The 18605-nt window shown below is 31.8% G+C and overlaps 1 protein-coding gene across 1 annotated transcript in view; it reads right to left on the reverse strand.

The window, feature by feature from the left end:
* The window catches only part of LOC105622624, a 19463-nt gene extending 3744 nt beyond the window's left edge, over positions 1 to 15719 (reverse strand). Inside the window, exons 1-6 of the mRNA XM_012204040.1 lie at positions 15585 to 15719; positions 6151 to 6313; positions 5779 to 5910; positions 4119 to 4403; positions 2849 to 3070; positions 1290 to 1700 (exon numbers count right to left, since the gene is read on the reverse strand). Coding sequence (XP_012059430.1) covers positions 1290 to 1700; positions 2849 to 3070; positions 4119 to 4403; positions 5779 to 5910; positions 6151 to 6313; positions 15585 to 15719 — 1348 coding nt within the window. The remainder of the gene's footprint in view (positions 1 to 1289; positions 1701 to 2848; positions 3071 to 4118; positions 4404 to 5778; positions 5911 to 6150; positions 6314 to 15584) is intronic.
* Positions 15720 to 18605: the final 2886 nt, after the last annotated feature.

Below are 18605 nucleotides of genomic sequence, written 5' to 3' on the forward strand. Positions count from 1 at the left end.
CTACTTACTTATTACTAACGTACTATAGTATATATATATATATATATATATATATATATATATATATATATAAACTATAGAATTTTTATATTGAGCAAACTTTAATTTCAGGTAATAGTTGTATGAATAAAAAAATTAATGAATTTTTTAATTTTTGTGCGTTTTTTGCGAAATCGACGTATCCTTTTTATGTGTGCGTATTTTAATTCCGTAAAAAAAAGTTTGCAATCCATAAAGCTAGCTCAAAAATTTTGATTGCACTGCAATTAGTGACCATTATCGTTGTAGCATCCCTTTAAAAGTGCGAACAAATATTTTTAATTTTATAATAAAATATAAATTACTATAGCACGAAATATGAAAAAAATATGGAAATTCTCCAATTTTAAAAAGTGAAGGAGTGTCACGTGACTTTTCTTATTTTAACACAAAAGCATAAAAGATGGAAAATTCGTCATTATCGTCTTCTGAAAAATAAATAATGAATAAAATTTAAACAGTAAAACTATAATTTGTTATTACAAAATTTTTTGTAATAATAAATATTTATGTAGAAGATTTGTAAAGAAAGTTACTTATTTAAATTTAATTTAGATATTGATAATTATGATAAAAACGATCGACATTGCCACATTTTCAGTAGTGTAAAGAAAAGAATGGAGTAATTTATGAATATGTAATATTTCATACTCTTACACAAAAATGATACAGTGAAACTTTAGTTTTTAATTTTAAAATGTTTTTTAAACTCCTTTTCTTTAAATATATATCTATCTTATAAATATCTTATAAATATCTATCTTATAAATATATATCTATCTTATATATATATATCTATATGACTCTTTAAAATTCTTATATTTTGTTGTACAATTCTTTACCCTCCTTTTCATAAGAATTTAAGTTATTTTAGAAAATCATTTAAAGAAAACAGTATAGCCAGAAAATCTAAAAAGAATTCAGGCATGCCTACACATATTAATTACAAATTTATTCTCAATGAAAAATTTAATTAAATTCTTATATTATGCGAAAAGGCTAAAAAATCTCTTTCGAAAGTATAAATAATCATGTTTCTTTTGTATAAGTACCTACACTCCAATAACAGTTATTAAACATAAAGAATTATTGTTAAAAAACTTATTGTGGATATTTAAATAATTAAAATTTCAACTTGAAAAAATATTTCCAAACTTTTGGCTTGGAATTGTATATTACAAAAAATATTTAAATTTCTGTATTGTTTATAAATACTTAAAAAAAAATGTGAAAAAGACAGAAATACCAACTTCGCCGATTATTGCAACCAATCTCATCTTCGCCACGAGGACAATCGCGATTGCCATCGCATACTCCGGACCTTGATATACAAATATTACTGTCGTTACATCTGAATGCCTGCACCGGGCAACGAAGACCGGTACACTCTTCATCAGAACCGTCTGCGCAATCGGTGCGACCATCACAGACGAAGAACCAGCTGATGCAGCTTCCGGATGACCGACACTGAAACGTGCCCGGCGCACAGCCAGTCCGCCGCGCGTTGCAACTGCTGTTCGTCGAAAAACTGCAATCGCATACGCCGCCGATGCATCGTGACATTTGATCAGCCATACGGCATTCCAAATCAGCAACGCACGGTAGCCCCAAGCTGATTGCCGTCATTATCGTACTCTCATGACGATCTGTCTTTATTGGCGCTGAAAGACAGAAAAAGTTAGATTGAATTACGGTATCAAGCGAGAATCAAAATATGCCTAGTGTGATTTTTTTTTTAATTTTTCGCTCACTGAGAAAAAAGATTTTATTAATTTAATGTGCAATTATAGTATCTGCCACAAATAATTTATAGATATAGTGACAACGAATGTCGATACTGAAAACGAAGAAACAAAATTCTTCTGTCATGGAGATTGATGCTAGTCTGCAATCAGTTATTAGTAATTAGAAGCAACCATGTATAATACAATAAAAATTGATTGCCGAAATTATCGAATACCCATCACGTATGTACATCTCAGCCGGCGAGAGATCGGCGCAATTCTGCGAGCGCTAATCAATTAGTTCCACGAAAGGCCAAGTCGTGAATCATGGGATGCAAAGTAGCAACCGCTGTGAACATCCGTAAAACAAAGCTCGGTTTTGTACTGTTCTAAAAAAATAATGCAAACGGATCCTCCGGTCACCATCAAGTTTCTAGAACAATTTAAACCTCCGTAATATAAAATCTAGGGTTTTAGACGAGTCATTGTTGTGTGTGAGAAAATTGTCGCCGCGAGAGGTGTGCCGTTGTATTCTGCGCTCTCGTAAGTAGCACAGCAGCGCTTGTAAAGCACTAAAAAACGATTATATATGCTTTTATAGCGCTTTGTTAAAGCTTTGTAAGCGCTATGTGCTACTTGGACTGTCGATCTAAACTTACTACTGAAATTGTTCAAAACTAGTATTAACAAGTTTTTCTTTTTTGGTAATAAATTATAGTGATTGTTCTTCTTAAAACTGCTGGACTTATCTTCTTTTTTGTTAAAAATTGTGATCTTTGAAATCTCCTTTCTGCCTTCGTTCGAAACAGCTGGATAGATTTTTATTTGTTAGCAATACTGATTATTTGTAAAAGTATACAAACAATGATTTAGCAAATATGATTTGTATCGTATAAATCGTGTATTATTTGTTACACAGACGAATAATGAGAAACAATTCGTAATAATAACTTATCGATTCGTTTTCCTACCAAATTATCACATTTGTTATCACATTTTGTTTTAATAACAAACTCATTTTTTTCAGTGCTTTATCAGTAAAAAATATTTTTTTTTAATATGAGAACGTCGATTTTATCTCTTACCAGAAGTTGTCGAGGTCGTAATATAAGCGAATTCGGTAACTTCCGCTTCGATAACAACAGCATCATCATCATCATCATCTGGAAGTTCGTTTGGTCCGGGACGATTGTTAAATCCAGGTCTTAAACTCGATGGTCTTGTCACCAAATTTACCGGTATTAATTGAGTAGGAGGTTCCGTCGATAGAAGCATCGATGCGTTCTTTAACCAAGATATCTGAACGCCTATCCAAAAAAAGAAAATATTAAAAAAGTTCGTTTATAATCATAATATCATTTAATCACATTTATTATTATTTATTACATATGTAAAAAAAAATCTGTGAAAGTGATAATGGAGGATAATAAGATTTCGCATGTGATGATCGCTTGTGATTCAGTATACGTACAAATTTTCTTTTTTACGCGTTTGTAAAAAAAATGTCGTGTTTTATTAATGATTGTGCTAATTAAGAATACGAAATGCCTCATTTCATTAATCTATTCGAGACCGGAATACAAACCGTTCGGTCTCGTGAATTCCCGTTGCATCCGTGTACACACGGAAAAGCAGATTATCGGATAAAAGGCGCGTGAAACTTAGAGAAGCGATGATGCAGCCTGATACAATTCCCGTACAACGCGTCCACGGATTACTCCATGAGAATGTTAAATGACTTATGAAGGAATCAGGTATCACGTGTTAACTCGTTACAAATTCACACATTTAATTAAAAAGTAGAAAGTTTAAAATAGTCCTAATTATATGATAATTTCAAAGCTCTATTTTTGTACAAGAAAATACAAGTTTTTTACTACATTATATTATATAAAGTTTTTACTACATTAAATATATATAATTAATGAAACTGTATAACCAATTTCTATTTATAATAGAACGATTCCTAGTGAAAAAAACAGATATGAAATAAATGCAATTGACCAAATATTTCATTACTCAAAAAAGATCTTGAAAAAATTATTTATTTATAAAAAAATCTATTGATTTTAAGATGACATAAGACGAACTGACAGTGATTAGAATGAATTGGATGAAAAACATTTTCTCGCGCACACACTCTTTTTATATGATCATTAATTTTGACATATTAATATTTATTTGATCATGTTTGAAAAAATTATTTACAATACAAAAGTGTAGCATTAATTTTTGCGCATGCATCTTTTATATAGGAGAACTAACACTATTTATAAATTTTGTAACATAACGGACCTAAATAATATTATTTAGATCCGTTATGATACCTCAATCTAGAATTTCAATTAGGCATACCTGTATCTTGTTCTTCTTCGGCTTCGTTTTTTTGTCCGCCGGTGATAGTTTCCTTATTGCGTTCGATCTCAGTAACGTCTTCTACTATCGACTCCTGAGTGGGAGGCTGTGGAAACGGTGCAGGTCTCACGAGACTGTCAAGTCGACATACGTCGCCTTCACGACGCATTGGAGCGGTACATTGGCAGCGGCCGAATAAATCCGGAATGAGAAAGTCGCAATAAGATTCGGGATCCCAAAGACGGCAATGAGCATGTTCGTAACATACCTCACCGAGTTTAGCCGCTGCAAATTAGATTCATTTCTAAATTTAAGAACTTGCACACATTGCGAGTCAATCTAGTTTGTAAAGATACGTTATTGTTACATTTACAGAAATAAATAAATTTTTTAAATCTATTAACAGATTCGGAACAAACTATGCCTGTAATCTTTAATAATATAATAGCCATCACAATCGGGGACGATGGAGAGTCTATAGACACAAAAGTCTGCTTATAACATTTTTTTTTTGACAATTATTTAATCATAATCTTTTTGACAATTTTTTAATCATAATCTTTTCTTTTTCAAGAAGTACACCGATATTAGAAGCGTCTTATATATTCATATATAATATAATTTATACTTGAATATTTTTAAAATATTATTGCATAATTTCAAATATAACATTTCTGTCAATAAATAAACGCGTATTATTATTTGTTCTATATAAGACGATTCTATTCACGACAGTATCTTCGATATTATACTTTTAGGATGACAATAAATAGCTGAGATCGTTAGTGCAAGAAATCGCGGTGATCCTGGCATTGAAAATGACGCAGTAAGTGCCTGTCAGCGATCGAAACTCTCGATAAATCAAGAGAAAAAGAGTATACGATCTTCAGAATGCATTTCCAAGATATGCTAACTTAATGTGCGTATCGGTGAGCTGAGAAGAAGAAGAAGCTCACATAAATTATAATTTTCTCCGCAAGATAGGTTTAACTACGCTTTGCTTGGTCATTCATCCTTTCCATCATTGATCTTTCACACATGTATGTTGTTCGACGTCGCTAATGATTACCTTAATGTCACGTGAAGAGCTATCAACGATAACATCAAGGAACATGAACAGATTACTTATTTATATATACGGTGCTTATCGTGTATTAATATACTGATTAAATATCAGCCTGTTCTTTTAGCTGAACTTCTTGCACAGTTCTAATACTTATCCTTTTTAGCTGAACTTCTTGCACGATCCATCTTTTTTCTTTTTCTCTCCAACGTGAAGAGCTTACTTCAATTCTGTTTTTATATGCTTGAATTCAGATATGGATTCCAAGTATTTTAACTCAATACTTATTAGAATTGGATTCAGTACTCTAATTATTTAATAAGATTTCCGTTTTCATCGATCAAGAGACGATAGTGTCCTGATGTTAACATCAAGTCTTTTATACAAATGATATATGTATATAAATTGGATTGAAGTAAAATCATGCAATTTCCTGATATAATTATTTTTTTAAGAATGAAGCTACTCATTTGAATTGGAATAGAAAGATCTTTCAATAGAAATATAAAAGATACGTACTTAGGTTTTTATTGATTTACTTAATTTTGCAACACGTCAACACTTTTTATTAAGGTACGTCGATCGAAATATACTTACGTCCTAGACAAGTATGTCTGCGAAATTGCAAGTGTCCCTCCTCGCATCTGCATACATTCTCGAGACAGCTGCTGTTCGCCACTTTCAAAGAGCATTGTTCTTTCACGAGACAATCGTTACCCAGTAAAGTTGCTATAACATTACAAGCAACAAATCTTATATATATTATAAAAGCGCCTTCTTTTTTAAAGTAACAACAAAATATTTTTAAGTATTTTTTAAATTCTTCTGATATATTTATCCCCATATTTATATTCTGGGCAGTCTTCGAAATTTTCATACCGTAAAGTGAATGTTTAAAAACAATGATTTCGGCTAACAGGATAGAAGAGAACTGTAGTTGGAGGAAATAAAAGACTTGGACGAACTTACATTCGAGACAATGGGTTCCATTGTAGCCGGCGAAGAAAGGCTGACACCGGCAATAACCCAAGTAGCAGTGGCTATTAGCGATGCCGATCTCACACTCCCGAGCTTGGTTGCATTCGTCACCGAGCTTCACGCTCGTTGAAGTGGGTGAAGATGAAGCCAATCTCTACAAGAAAGTCGAAAATGATAAAGGCTCTCCCTAGTGACCTAGTTTTACGACAAAAGCTAGACAAGAACTTTTTTAGACTTTAATGGAAGGCTTGCAAATGAGCTAAATTTTGTATGCTTATATGTCTGTACATTAATTAAATGCCTATTAAAATTCTGAAGAAAGAAAAAAGAAGAATTTTTAATATAATAATAAAAATTATAAATTATGAATAATTTAATAATTAATAATTAATTTAATAATTTAATAATTAAATTCAAAATTCAAAATCAATATACTTAAACTCAAAATTTTTTAACAAATTAAATAATATATATTAAGTGCTAATAAATGAATTTTAATATTCACAATAATTTCAATACTACAATGCTAAACTCAACTTTTGATCCTCATTAGGTCATCCTCAGTAAATCATTTATTAACATCCTACATTGGACTCGTAGCTTTTATCATTTAATTTGTAAAGTTAATATCTAGAATTTATATTATATTAATAAATTAATATTTTTAATATATGATAAGATCGAGTGCGAGCGCACGAGACTTCTATGCCAGAGAATCTAGGCAGGACTGAAAAATTTTTCGAACGCTCGTAAGCTTCTCTCGAAGAACAATGACAAACCACCGAGAATATATCTTTGCCAAGAGAACTTCTCTAACAAAAAAATTGTCGTGCGGAACGTTAAACAATATGTCCCATATGACCGTATAATCAGCGTACGCATCACAAGCATCACAATAGAGAAGTCACCACGCTCGATTACGACAATAAGATCTCTGAAGAGAGATATGATAAAATCAACAAATAGGTCAAACCTACAACTTTTGTATGAAACATTTTTTTTTAAATGCTTACTTTTCAAAATATTTAAGGGATCCGGAGCTTTTTGTACTCCATTTATATATATATATCCATTCATTATATATATATATATATTATTTTTTTTAATAAAATTTCATAATATATTCTTTTTTCTTATTTCTCTCTTACATCGATTCTTTTTCATAAAAATACAGTAATTCATCTGTGATCGCGAGGAACACCGAGCATCGGTAGTTTATCTCATTGTCAGTACGTCATCTCACGATGGAAGTGGAAATGAAAATAGAATCACGCGTATACTCACAGCAGATTCGCGCCTGCACGCTTTAAGCACCGCAAGGTGACACGGCATCCGTTGCACGCGTATACACCGTTAGCGTATACACCGTGCGCCTCAAGTTAGATGACGTGCGTAATATTATTCGAAAGAAAATCGGTAAATCTTGCCGACGAGTAATGCTTGAACATATAATCGTAAGATTTTATTGCGATTCCCATCGTGCCTAACATAACTGTGCCACTACGGATTAACGACCCCAATACACTGATTGCTGTATAAGAGAATTGATCATTGCTACTCTATCCTCCAGATATATGTATATAAAGTAAGGAATTTTTCAACAATTTTTTTTAAAAACAATTGTATAGGCATAGTTTTAAGATACAACGAATTTTTGGAGATACGGATTTGACTATTTTAACATTTCTATTCCAAAAACGTAAATACCGTAAATCCGAAAACCCTTTCAATTTATCAACTGATTATTTATTGTTCTATTTATGGGATAATTTTGCGTTGTATCATGCGCGACAAGCGGTTTTCAATTACGTACGCATCTCACGTGTAAGTCGAAGGAACAAAATTGTCGTGCATCCTGAATTATATATGAGCCGTCATCTTACATTTAACGATAATCCGTAAACGTGTCGCTCGAGCGGAACGACAGATTCATCGAGCGTATACGAACGTCTGTTGATGAATAATTAATGAATGTGCTTTTCTGAATGGACGCGATTATTTCTACGTCGACAATCTTCGCCGTCTTCCTGAAAAAAATCAAAATAGAGTCATATCTGTGTCCACCAAGCATCATGCTTGGTCATTGCAAAGCATGAGAGCTCATTATTTATCAATCTACACTGCTATCTGTTGCTTTCCCTGCAAAATACGCGATTGCGAATACGCGATTGTGCATTTCATCTCTTAACAATTAACAACTCACATGTATGAGGGCATGTACGAATGTAGTCACTTATATATATGGGATCAAAGAAATTAATTCACGCCTTCAAGAGAAAGAGACAGTTAATCGGCCATTGCACGCAACGCCGCGTGGAAATACAGAGCACGAGTTTAGCATGCATAACGCTGCACTCAAGGGTGGCAAGATGAAATTTTATATTCAACGTAAGCGCCTCCAGCTGGCTCTTAATTACGCTTAACGAACCGAGCCAATTTAAACACAGAATAGAGTAACTACAGTCGTTTCCGAGGAGCAGCACGTCGAAGACGATCGCGATCTGTAAGAGTCGGTTCCCACGCGGAAATTCCATTCGCGCTTCAGCTACGACCCTGAAGGATGGCGGAACACATAAACCTTCGAAGAATAATCTAAAAATTGTATTTTAAGAGGAATATAATCTAAAAAGTTGATATTTAAAAAGGATATTTTAAATATACTTAAAATCAATTGCATTTATTATGTACTGTCGTTAAAAGAATCGAGAGATATCATTTTATCCTTCACCTATTATTGTTTAATAAAAATAATTATTGTTTATAATTATTTAATAAAAATAATAATATAATACTTGGGAGGTACTTGGGTGAGAATCTGAATATAGTCCTAGGAGGAGATCTTTCCTTGTTAAATAAGAAATTTGTGGAATGATGACAATAGCGTAACATATACAAATTTCAAAATAATGAATGAAGTTTAATGGTTTATATTTATATAAAATTTAAAACAGCTGCGAAGACGATTTTCTTTATTGGGAACTAAAGTTTCAGATTTTTTTTAGTAACTTGGAATTGTTTAAGACGATGTCAACAACTAACAAAATTACGATTATAATATAATTATTAATTATTATGTAATTTGAATGCAAAAAATCGCTTTATTAATAAAAATTCATTATGTTTTGAACTAATTTTGCCTTCAAACATACTAGGTGCTAACACTTTTTTAGGCCATGAATCAATTTTTCGAATCGAAATAATTCAACGTAATGATTACGTAGCGCGACATGCTCTTAATGCAGCCGTAAATTTTGTCGCAATTGCAACGAGACTGAACGAGACACGCGATCAAGAGATATGTGCGTCCTGAATGGTAGGATTTACGAGTGCCATCGCTGTCACGCCAACAATTTCACGGTCGGCAACATACGAAATACGTTTTAAAGTTCTCACACGATAACGTTATTCTGAATAACATAAACACAATAATTGTAATCTTTGCGCAGAATCGGAGTCGAACGACTTTGGAAACGCATACTACACATACTCTTTTAATTTATACAGGATGTATCAGTTATCTCCATGTTCTATGAATGTTATCAATCGCAGATCAATCTTTCGCTGCAAGAAATAATAAATCTTTATTACCTTATTAACAGCTTTTCTTTATTTCAATTAATATTGCCTTGATCGTTAGCCCTCAATTTATTATATTTTCTTGGAAAAGATAATAATTTACAGAAAAACTAACAAAATATTGAAATTATTATAAAAGTAAATATTATTTTTCAATAAAACTATTGTTAATTTATTTTTCGTTAGATATACGTACATATAGAATATTTACATCAAATTGTGGAGGTGTTTTCTATTTTTGGCCATAGTATGCAAATAACACACATATTGAAATATCTAACTAATTATAAAAATAAAATACATAAAAATTTGCTACTTATTGCAACTTAAGTATATCTTTGAAATTTAATTTCTAAACATTAAAGTTTCTCGATTAAATTTATAATATTCGAAACTTAAATAACATTCTCAAGATTGACGATCCAAATGGTTTTATTGCGCGGAACAAGAAATTACAATTTATGGTCGTATATAAAATAAAAAATTCGACGGTTCGCGTAAAGATAACATAGTCGGTCTTGTGATACATGTCGCTGCTCTTAGCGCGAAACACTACGTGTCTCTTGAAAATCTTCAAAAATCATCTCTTAAAACGAATAGTGCGGTCTACTATTAAGCAACTAACTACATGAATTGACTATCGATTTCGGAGATAATTACATGCTCTAGAAACGTCGATTTCCTAGTGTAACGTGCATCTCACGGCATTAGCGTGCTTCCATCAGGTCAAAAAATGCATCGAAAAATCCAATCGTTTCCACGAGAATAATTGTCGGGCGTCGATTACAAGGTATGGCAATGCAATTCGCGCACTGTGATGCATGGAAGCATCAGACCGTCGCAATTATCTCATGGGATACCGGTACCCGGTTTCCAACACGTATGTATTGGTAACTCGAGCGTTTCCTCGGCTATCTATTCTCGCCGTACATGGGAATCGCGTTTCATATGTGCGTACCATAAAATGTACTTTGGATAAAGCATGAGTAAAGTGGGAAAAAAGTTTACACTTGAGAAAAACTCGTCGGAAAGGAAAGTCGTAAAAATTGAAGATGACTTGCTCGACTCGTGGTACTCTTAATTATCATTACCTGCAATTTTCTTGAGGTAAACTTTCCTGTTCTAATCATTCATATTCTTGTCAATTTTTTTCATACTAGCAAAAGCAAACACATAATTAACAAAAAGAGTATTCCAAATAGTTGAATACTTTTCTTATTATTTATAATTACTTGTTTGTTTCTGTGAAAACTGAAAATTAATTATAATAAAAAACAAATACAAAACTTAAACTTAAGAGATGATTACTTTAAGATTTGGTATTTGTTTATTTTAATATACAGATTGTTTAACAAACTTACATCTGATTTTTTCGTTCGAAAAGAAATGATAAAAGGTAATAATAATTCCTGAATTATAAACAATTAAAATATTGCAAAGTTCTTTGCAAATTTAATTTTTACGGAGCTAAACCGAATTTATCTTAATATAAAATTTCAATCTCATCATTAGTGCTATGAAAAAAGACAACTTCTGATCAATCTTTGCTAAGAAAATGTTATAAAAATTTGAAAATAAATTTGATTAGACGCCTCCTACTTACATTTTCTGTATTCATTTTTGAGGATAGTCTATAGGATAATATCGATATCGATGAAACCGCTTTTGAATGTGAAATGAAGTCGCTCACAATAACAAATGCGACAGTAGCAAAAAAGACTCGAAAGATGAAGATACCTTGCATAATGCAACGAAAGAAACGAGCCGCATATTCAGCCGCATCGGGATGCAGACGGGATTGCAACTACCACTGCATAGAACTAGGAGGAGGCGGAGAACTCTCCGAGTTTCTGTTTGCCTGCAAATTGGCCCTCGTGGTCGTGGTCGATCTATTTTCTCCAGCCCTTCCCTCTTCCCTACCCTTGTTCACGAAAACAATAGATCTATTCTTGCTAGCAGTGAGTGGATCTATAGCGAAGCTAATAAAATTCGAGGTCGACTATTGAAAATCGTAGAATAATTTTGTTCAACAACATTGAGAAGTTGCGCGATATATGGAATAATTGTTTTCAAAATCTTTAATCTTAAATTGTAGAACGTATCTGAAAGTATGCATAAACAATTACAATTTGAAATACCGAATAAATCTAATTAAATGAATGAGAGAAACCTATTTTTTTCGATTAAAAGCGTTAAAGAGAATCTTATTTATGCTTAAATATTTCTGTATGAATATTTATAAGACTTTTCTCATTTAATTGGATTTATTCTTATCGATTCTATTTAAAATTGTATTTGTTTATACACACATTTCTTTAAAAAAGCGATGTTTCTTTATTAATTATTGGTTATTACGACAAATATTGCTCAGTAATCAAATGGTGAAGACGTATGCACGGAATACGGAGAAATCAAGGTTCGAATCTGGCTGAGACAATAAATTATTCGCAGATTAAAATGTTCATTAACATTAGATTATTAATAAAGATGCTTATTATTAATATTAAAAAATTATTTGTCAATTTAATAAGTTATATTTCTTTAGTCCTCCTTATGATTTGCATTTCAAGATCAAAAAAGATTTGTTACGTATTCACATTACGATCTTAAAAGATATTGTCAATAAAAAAATGTATTGTCAATAAAAAAATTACATTAAGCTGTCATTGCAAAAATATTTGTATTAATTAATTAAGCAATTAACAGCATATCAAAAATCAATTCAGTACCAGTCAAAATAAATTTCTATAATACGTATATTCATTTCTTGTGAAAAAAAAGGTACGCAATGTAAAAGGTGCGATACCGTAACGTGAGATATACGTAAGAAGAAGTGTACTCAGTCTGCTATTTACAACCATTAAAATGTAAGAGTTTTATTAAAGCAGGTTAAGCATGGGAATAATAATACTACGCCTTACTCATACACTTAACACGTAGATATGTTTAAGGTAAAATATTTACTTCCCACTAGAAAATGAACTCAAGTGATAATTCAGATAGAGATTCCATAGCCCGGAATGCATTCCTCTTTAACACGACTCGCATATTCAACGGATGACACGTCGACGACGCGACTCACCGGTTGACGTATCAGAGTCCAACGACCTACGAGGTCATGTAAGAATTATGATTCAACATGCGTATAGACGAACGTAGCCGGAAGACCAACGGGTTCCTAACTACGGAATCCGTAATTGATAAGCAAGAATTTTTGACAAATTTAACCGTTTAGAAAGCCTCATAATTCACAATTCTAATTGACATTAATATAATTTTAATGTCATAATTGACGTTAATAGAATTTTAATTTATTCAAAATAATCTTGAACTCATCGAAGAATTATTGGTACTTAAAAAGGATTTTATTCGTTACGCAGAATGTATAAATAACAAGATTTTTTCGAAGAATTTAACAGCAATTTAAATGCATACCTGCACTCACACTAATGAATTAGCACAAAAATAACAGCAAGTTATTTAAGCTCTTGATCATCGTGGGCGAATGAGAAAATTGTTATGCCGAGAAGGGAACATCACATCGTATAATAAACAAATTGAATTGAACAAATTGATCGATCATACATGATAATGTCCGTGAAAAAAAAACGTGCAAATAATTATAATTATTGTAATTATAACTTACTTTACTAACTTACTTACTTTACTTACTTTACTTTACTAACCGAGAAGCAGCTAATCCAAAATATTACATGATAATGATGTCATAGAATGAAGTCAGTAAACGTTATTTAACCCGTCAAATAATTACAAACTTCTATATATTAGATTGCTAAATTTTGTCCCTTTAACTACTGAAAAAAATTTATCAAAAATATGCATAATATATGCTCAAAAAAAGTCTATTCCACTCAATAAAGAAATATATGCATCTTGAATCAACATCACAGACCTGACATCTCTTAGGTCTATTCTTTTTGGCTGAACTTTTGTACCAGTTCATCTTTTTTTTTTCTTTTGAAGAGAAAAGAAAAAAATTAAGATGAACTAATGCAAAAATTTAGTTAAAAAGAATAGGCCTCTTTTCTGTATGTCACGTGATGATTTGCGTATCTAATTCGCTTTCTAGACTGCTAATCTAATTGGTCTATATTTTAGGATCTAACGGAATATGCCGAAAGACGAAAGAGTTCAGTGAGCGCTCAGTGAGCGGTTGTCGTTCTAAATGCAAAGTGATTTGTATTTGTACAGAACGCAGTGCATAAATTTTAAATAAAGACAAAAATCATAAAATAAAGCAATTAATCAGTCACAAGTCGGCTTAAATTTCTAGAATATCATCGAATGATTCAAAGAAATGTTTTATCACCCATTCTACACACTCAACTTGTCTCCTCCGACTATTTCATATTTCCAAAATTGCAATTAAAAGACTGAAGATTCAATAGAAATTCAAGCTAACGGATGTGACTGACTATTGAAGACGATTATAAAGGAGGAGTACTTAATTATGATCTCAAGTACACTAGCGCCTACAAAGCGTTAATAAACCACTTATATACGTTTTTTTAGCGCTTTGTTAACGCTGCGTTGTTGGCGCTGCGTGCTTGAATACAAAAATTAAAAAGAAAAACGATATTTGGAATATATTAATCGAATATAAAAATCCTATATTTAGAATAAAAAAATAATCAAAATATTTTTATAAAATATTTTTATTAATTTATATAATTTTTGTGTCAAAATTTGAATCACACTATGTACATTAAAGATATTTAGGAACACATTGCTCAAAGAAAAAAATTTTACTTAATTTTCGAACAAAATAAAATTCGCCCTTTTTATAATGTCATAATTTAATCATAACATTTATTTATTCGAACTTTATAACGAAAAACATCATATGCGGAATTATGAAAAAAAATGAATTTAGATATAAATTTATAAAATAGTACAATTTGCATTAATACGCGATTCAGAGTGAGTAATTTTAAGTGACGCATTAATTTTTTTCGAAAACCAATACTTGTATCGAAAAATGATTTTGCACAAAAGTTTTATGTATTCAATAGGAAATAAAACTTATAACTGTCAAAATTGGATCTTTAATACTTAAAGAATTCGGTATAAAAATTTATATATTACATAGCAAATTTTGCCAAATTATGCATTAAATTGATTTTTCGGACTTGATATCGACAGAACATCGATATTATCATAGTATTATTACAAATTAAATTGTCTGGTAATTTAATAATTTGCTTATAGGCATTTTAACGATGCTGATAAGCATATTTAAAATCTATAAATAATTTAAACAAAAGTTTTATGACTTCAAAGATGACAAAAAATGATGCTATTGGTTTCATTAATATATTCGACATCGATATTGAACATTGCAATTAACTGCTCTATGGTTAAAACATCTCAAAATAAAATCATGTCTCAATATAAAATCTCGTAAACTATTGGTTTTTTATATTAATATTTTTATCTTAATATTTTTATACGCAGAAGAATTAATCTCCAAGAGCCACGGCGTTAATCAAACGTCATACGCTACACTACGTTGCTTACATCTATAACTTAAATCTAACAATAAGTAAGTATTACGACAATTCTTGCTCAGATCCTAATACATTAAGCTATCTTGATGTCCTGCAGAATCCACACAATGTGATTGCAGCATCATGTTACACATAAGATAAATTATTGTGTTAAAAATGAATAAGGTTCTTATGTCCTATCCCTATAAATCTTTATGTTATAAATCGCCTAAACAAAACATTTCAACGCTCACTCTCGTTTTTAGCGAGGGGAAAAACAACTCAGCAACCCTAATAAATGTTAAAATCCAGGAGACATTCGTGAAAACAATACGAACTCACCAGGCAATTCATCATCGTGCACAGAATAAGAATCGTCACACGACTTCCGTGCATTATTTCCGCTTTACTGATCACGTAGCTTCTCCAGATCGAATCGATTCTCCGCTTCACCTGCGGCGTACGCATATATATCATCGCCGATAACGAGCGCGATGATCGTTAGCTTTGTGCACGGAAGGGTGATTGCGTGACAGCGGTACGAAGAAGATATGAACAAGCGTGCACTAGCGGCAGTCTTCTCCGCGTATCGCGTTTACGTGTGCGTGAGGATAACTGAAACGAGACTGAACGGACCCCTGTCGGTCTGACTTTTGGCGCGGGAGCAACAGGAGGAACGGAAAAGCAGCCAAGATGGGGCCGCTCGTCCTCCCTTCTCTTCGTCAGGGTCTTGGACTCCCAGTCTTCCGAGTTTTCTCCTTCTCCTCGTCTTCTTCTTCTTCTTCTTCTTCTTCTTCTTCTTCTTCTTCTTCGTATCTTCTATTTCTTCAGTCGAATGGGAAAGCGAAAACACTTCGGTCCTTGACATTGATATTTTAAACTGAAGTATTTTTTAACCAATTTGTACAAACAACTTAATAGGAAAGAAAAGCCTTTAACGGTCAAAGCTGGACTTTAAGTGCTTAAATAACTCGATACTACATATGCCATGAAAATTGATTTTTCGGACTTTTTAAAATCCCGCAATCCCGACAGAATTATAATAGTATAAGAATTTGATGCTCATTGGTATTTTGGGGGGAGTTGGGATGGATCTCGCTTTCGCGTGGAAAATCGCGCCCCTAAGGAAGAGAGAAGATGAGGTGGACCTCACCTATAGGCAAAGGGAGAGATGAGACGAATCTCGCTTCACGTGGAAATTTTTTAACGTGGAAAGAAATAATTTTTTAACGAGGGATGACTAAACCTGCTAAGTTGTGTTCAGATTCCCACCTGAATATCAGGTGTCTTTTTATCCTTGTTGCCTGAATGTAAAATAAAGATAATATGATGTCTGGAACGTATTCGGATGGGAATCTGAACGCGCTCTTGGAGGTCACTCAAGGTCATAATCTCGACAACATGTGCCAAGGTCATTGAAATCGGCGAGATTGCCAATTTTTTAAAGTTTTACTGAAACATTTTTTTAATCATATTTTTTGCATGTGTATTATATAAAATATAATGTTACTATTTATTTAAACAAAAAATTGAATTAAATAATTTTAGAATTTTTTAAGTATACATTTTAATGTTGTGCTGCAATATTTCAAAAATAAATATTTTATCGTTTTCTACAATGTACAACAACTATTTGCAATTATGTTTCTGCAACATTGCAAAAAAAGATTTCTGCAACATTATTGCAATCTTTCGGTGCTGTACGTAGCTAATGATTGAAATTTCCCCTATAAATTTTCGCATCTTCGTGCGGTATCATTTACCATTCTGATTCGCGTTTGTTTCATACAATCTTTCTCTTCGATAATCAATCTTCAGTTTTAGCTCCTCAAAGCCTAAGATGTACATATTCATATATGTATTACGTACAATGTCATCGAAATCGGGCTAATTCACAGTCAATCACCGTGATGCATACATAACTTTGACAGACACAGCAGTTTGCGGTATTCTATATGGCTGTAAACACCGTTACGATTTCTAACAAATGTTATTCTTCGGTGGCCGGCTGGTCAGTGTGGTCAGTCAGTCGCAGCCGGTCGATGCGGAGATTCTGAGTTATTCCGACATGTTTGCAATCGGATAACTTTGTGGGATTGCGAGATACGCACTCTTAACGCGAATCATTAACACGTATGATATGTTGCGTTATGATATGATACGGTGCATGCGTTTTACAGTATAGCGGCTGACCTGCTCTCAATAAGCGCTAATGAGAAATATTTTTCTTTGCTCATGATTTTAATGCGTTGTACCGTTTATTCTATCACTCTTTGATTTCTGATTTTTTTTTTATTTACGTGTATATTATATATACTAATATCTCATGTATGCCTTCACCGTGTCATTTCTCACATAAAATGTAATATTACAGACATATTTCAATATATCAAAAATATTACAAATATTACAAAAGATAATTGATATATTACATGATATATTACATGATATATTACTTGATAAATAGATAACAGATTATTACATCTTGATAAATAACATTGAAATATTAAATAATATTGTTGAAATATAATGTTCTAAATAGTAAGGTGACATTAATTAAATAACGTTTTATTGACATTAGAAACGTCGTTAAGAAAGTATTAAAATATTATAAAATTATAATATGTTATATATTATACATATATAGAATTAAGACAATTATGGAATCATTTTAAAATCGAATAATAATTAATTATTTTGATATAAAATAAATGTATATTAGGACTTCATATATGTATACATATATACATATACAGGATGTCCTGTAAGTTTTTGCCAACCGTTTTTGTGTAGATAGAGCGGACTAAATTGAGTCGAAAAATCCTCTACCATTTTACAATTTTCGTAATAGTTAATAAAATATTAATTACTAAAAATTGCCAAATATTGATGAATAATTTTTTTACTCAAATACTATCAACTTTACAGAAAAAAATTTCTCTCTGCAAGAGACAAAAACTTTTATTTTCTTCTACAATGAAATATTATGATATCATAGATAATAGATTAAAGAAACTAAAACATGCTCTAAATATAATGGAATTATTTTTTTAAATTCAATAGAGGCTATTATAACCAAGCTATTGTCTAATGATTTATTTGTCAGATTGTACACTTGAGAAGAGACTTATCAACAGATAAGAATCCTTAACGATTAAGCTTAACTTATGCTATCTCGACAAGTTCGTAAGGTTTTGTCTTTTTAAGCCTTCGTAAGTTATGAATAGTAGGAAGTACTGTTTCAATTTCAATGTTTTCGTGTGCTATAAGACGCTGATGCTTAGTAGCATTTTTTTATCTCATCTACAACAATGTATTAATGTGTAGATCACGATGTAGAACATGATTTCGTATATACCATGG

The sequence above is a fragment of the Atta cephalotes genome (genome assembly GCF_000143395.1).
Source record: "Atta cephalotes unplaced genomic scaffold scaffold00047, whole genome shotgun sequence".
NCBI lineage: Eukaryota > Metazoa > Arthropoda > Insecta > Hymenoptera > Formicidae > Atta > Atta cephalotes.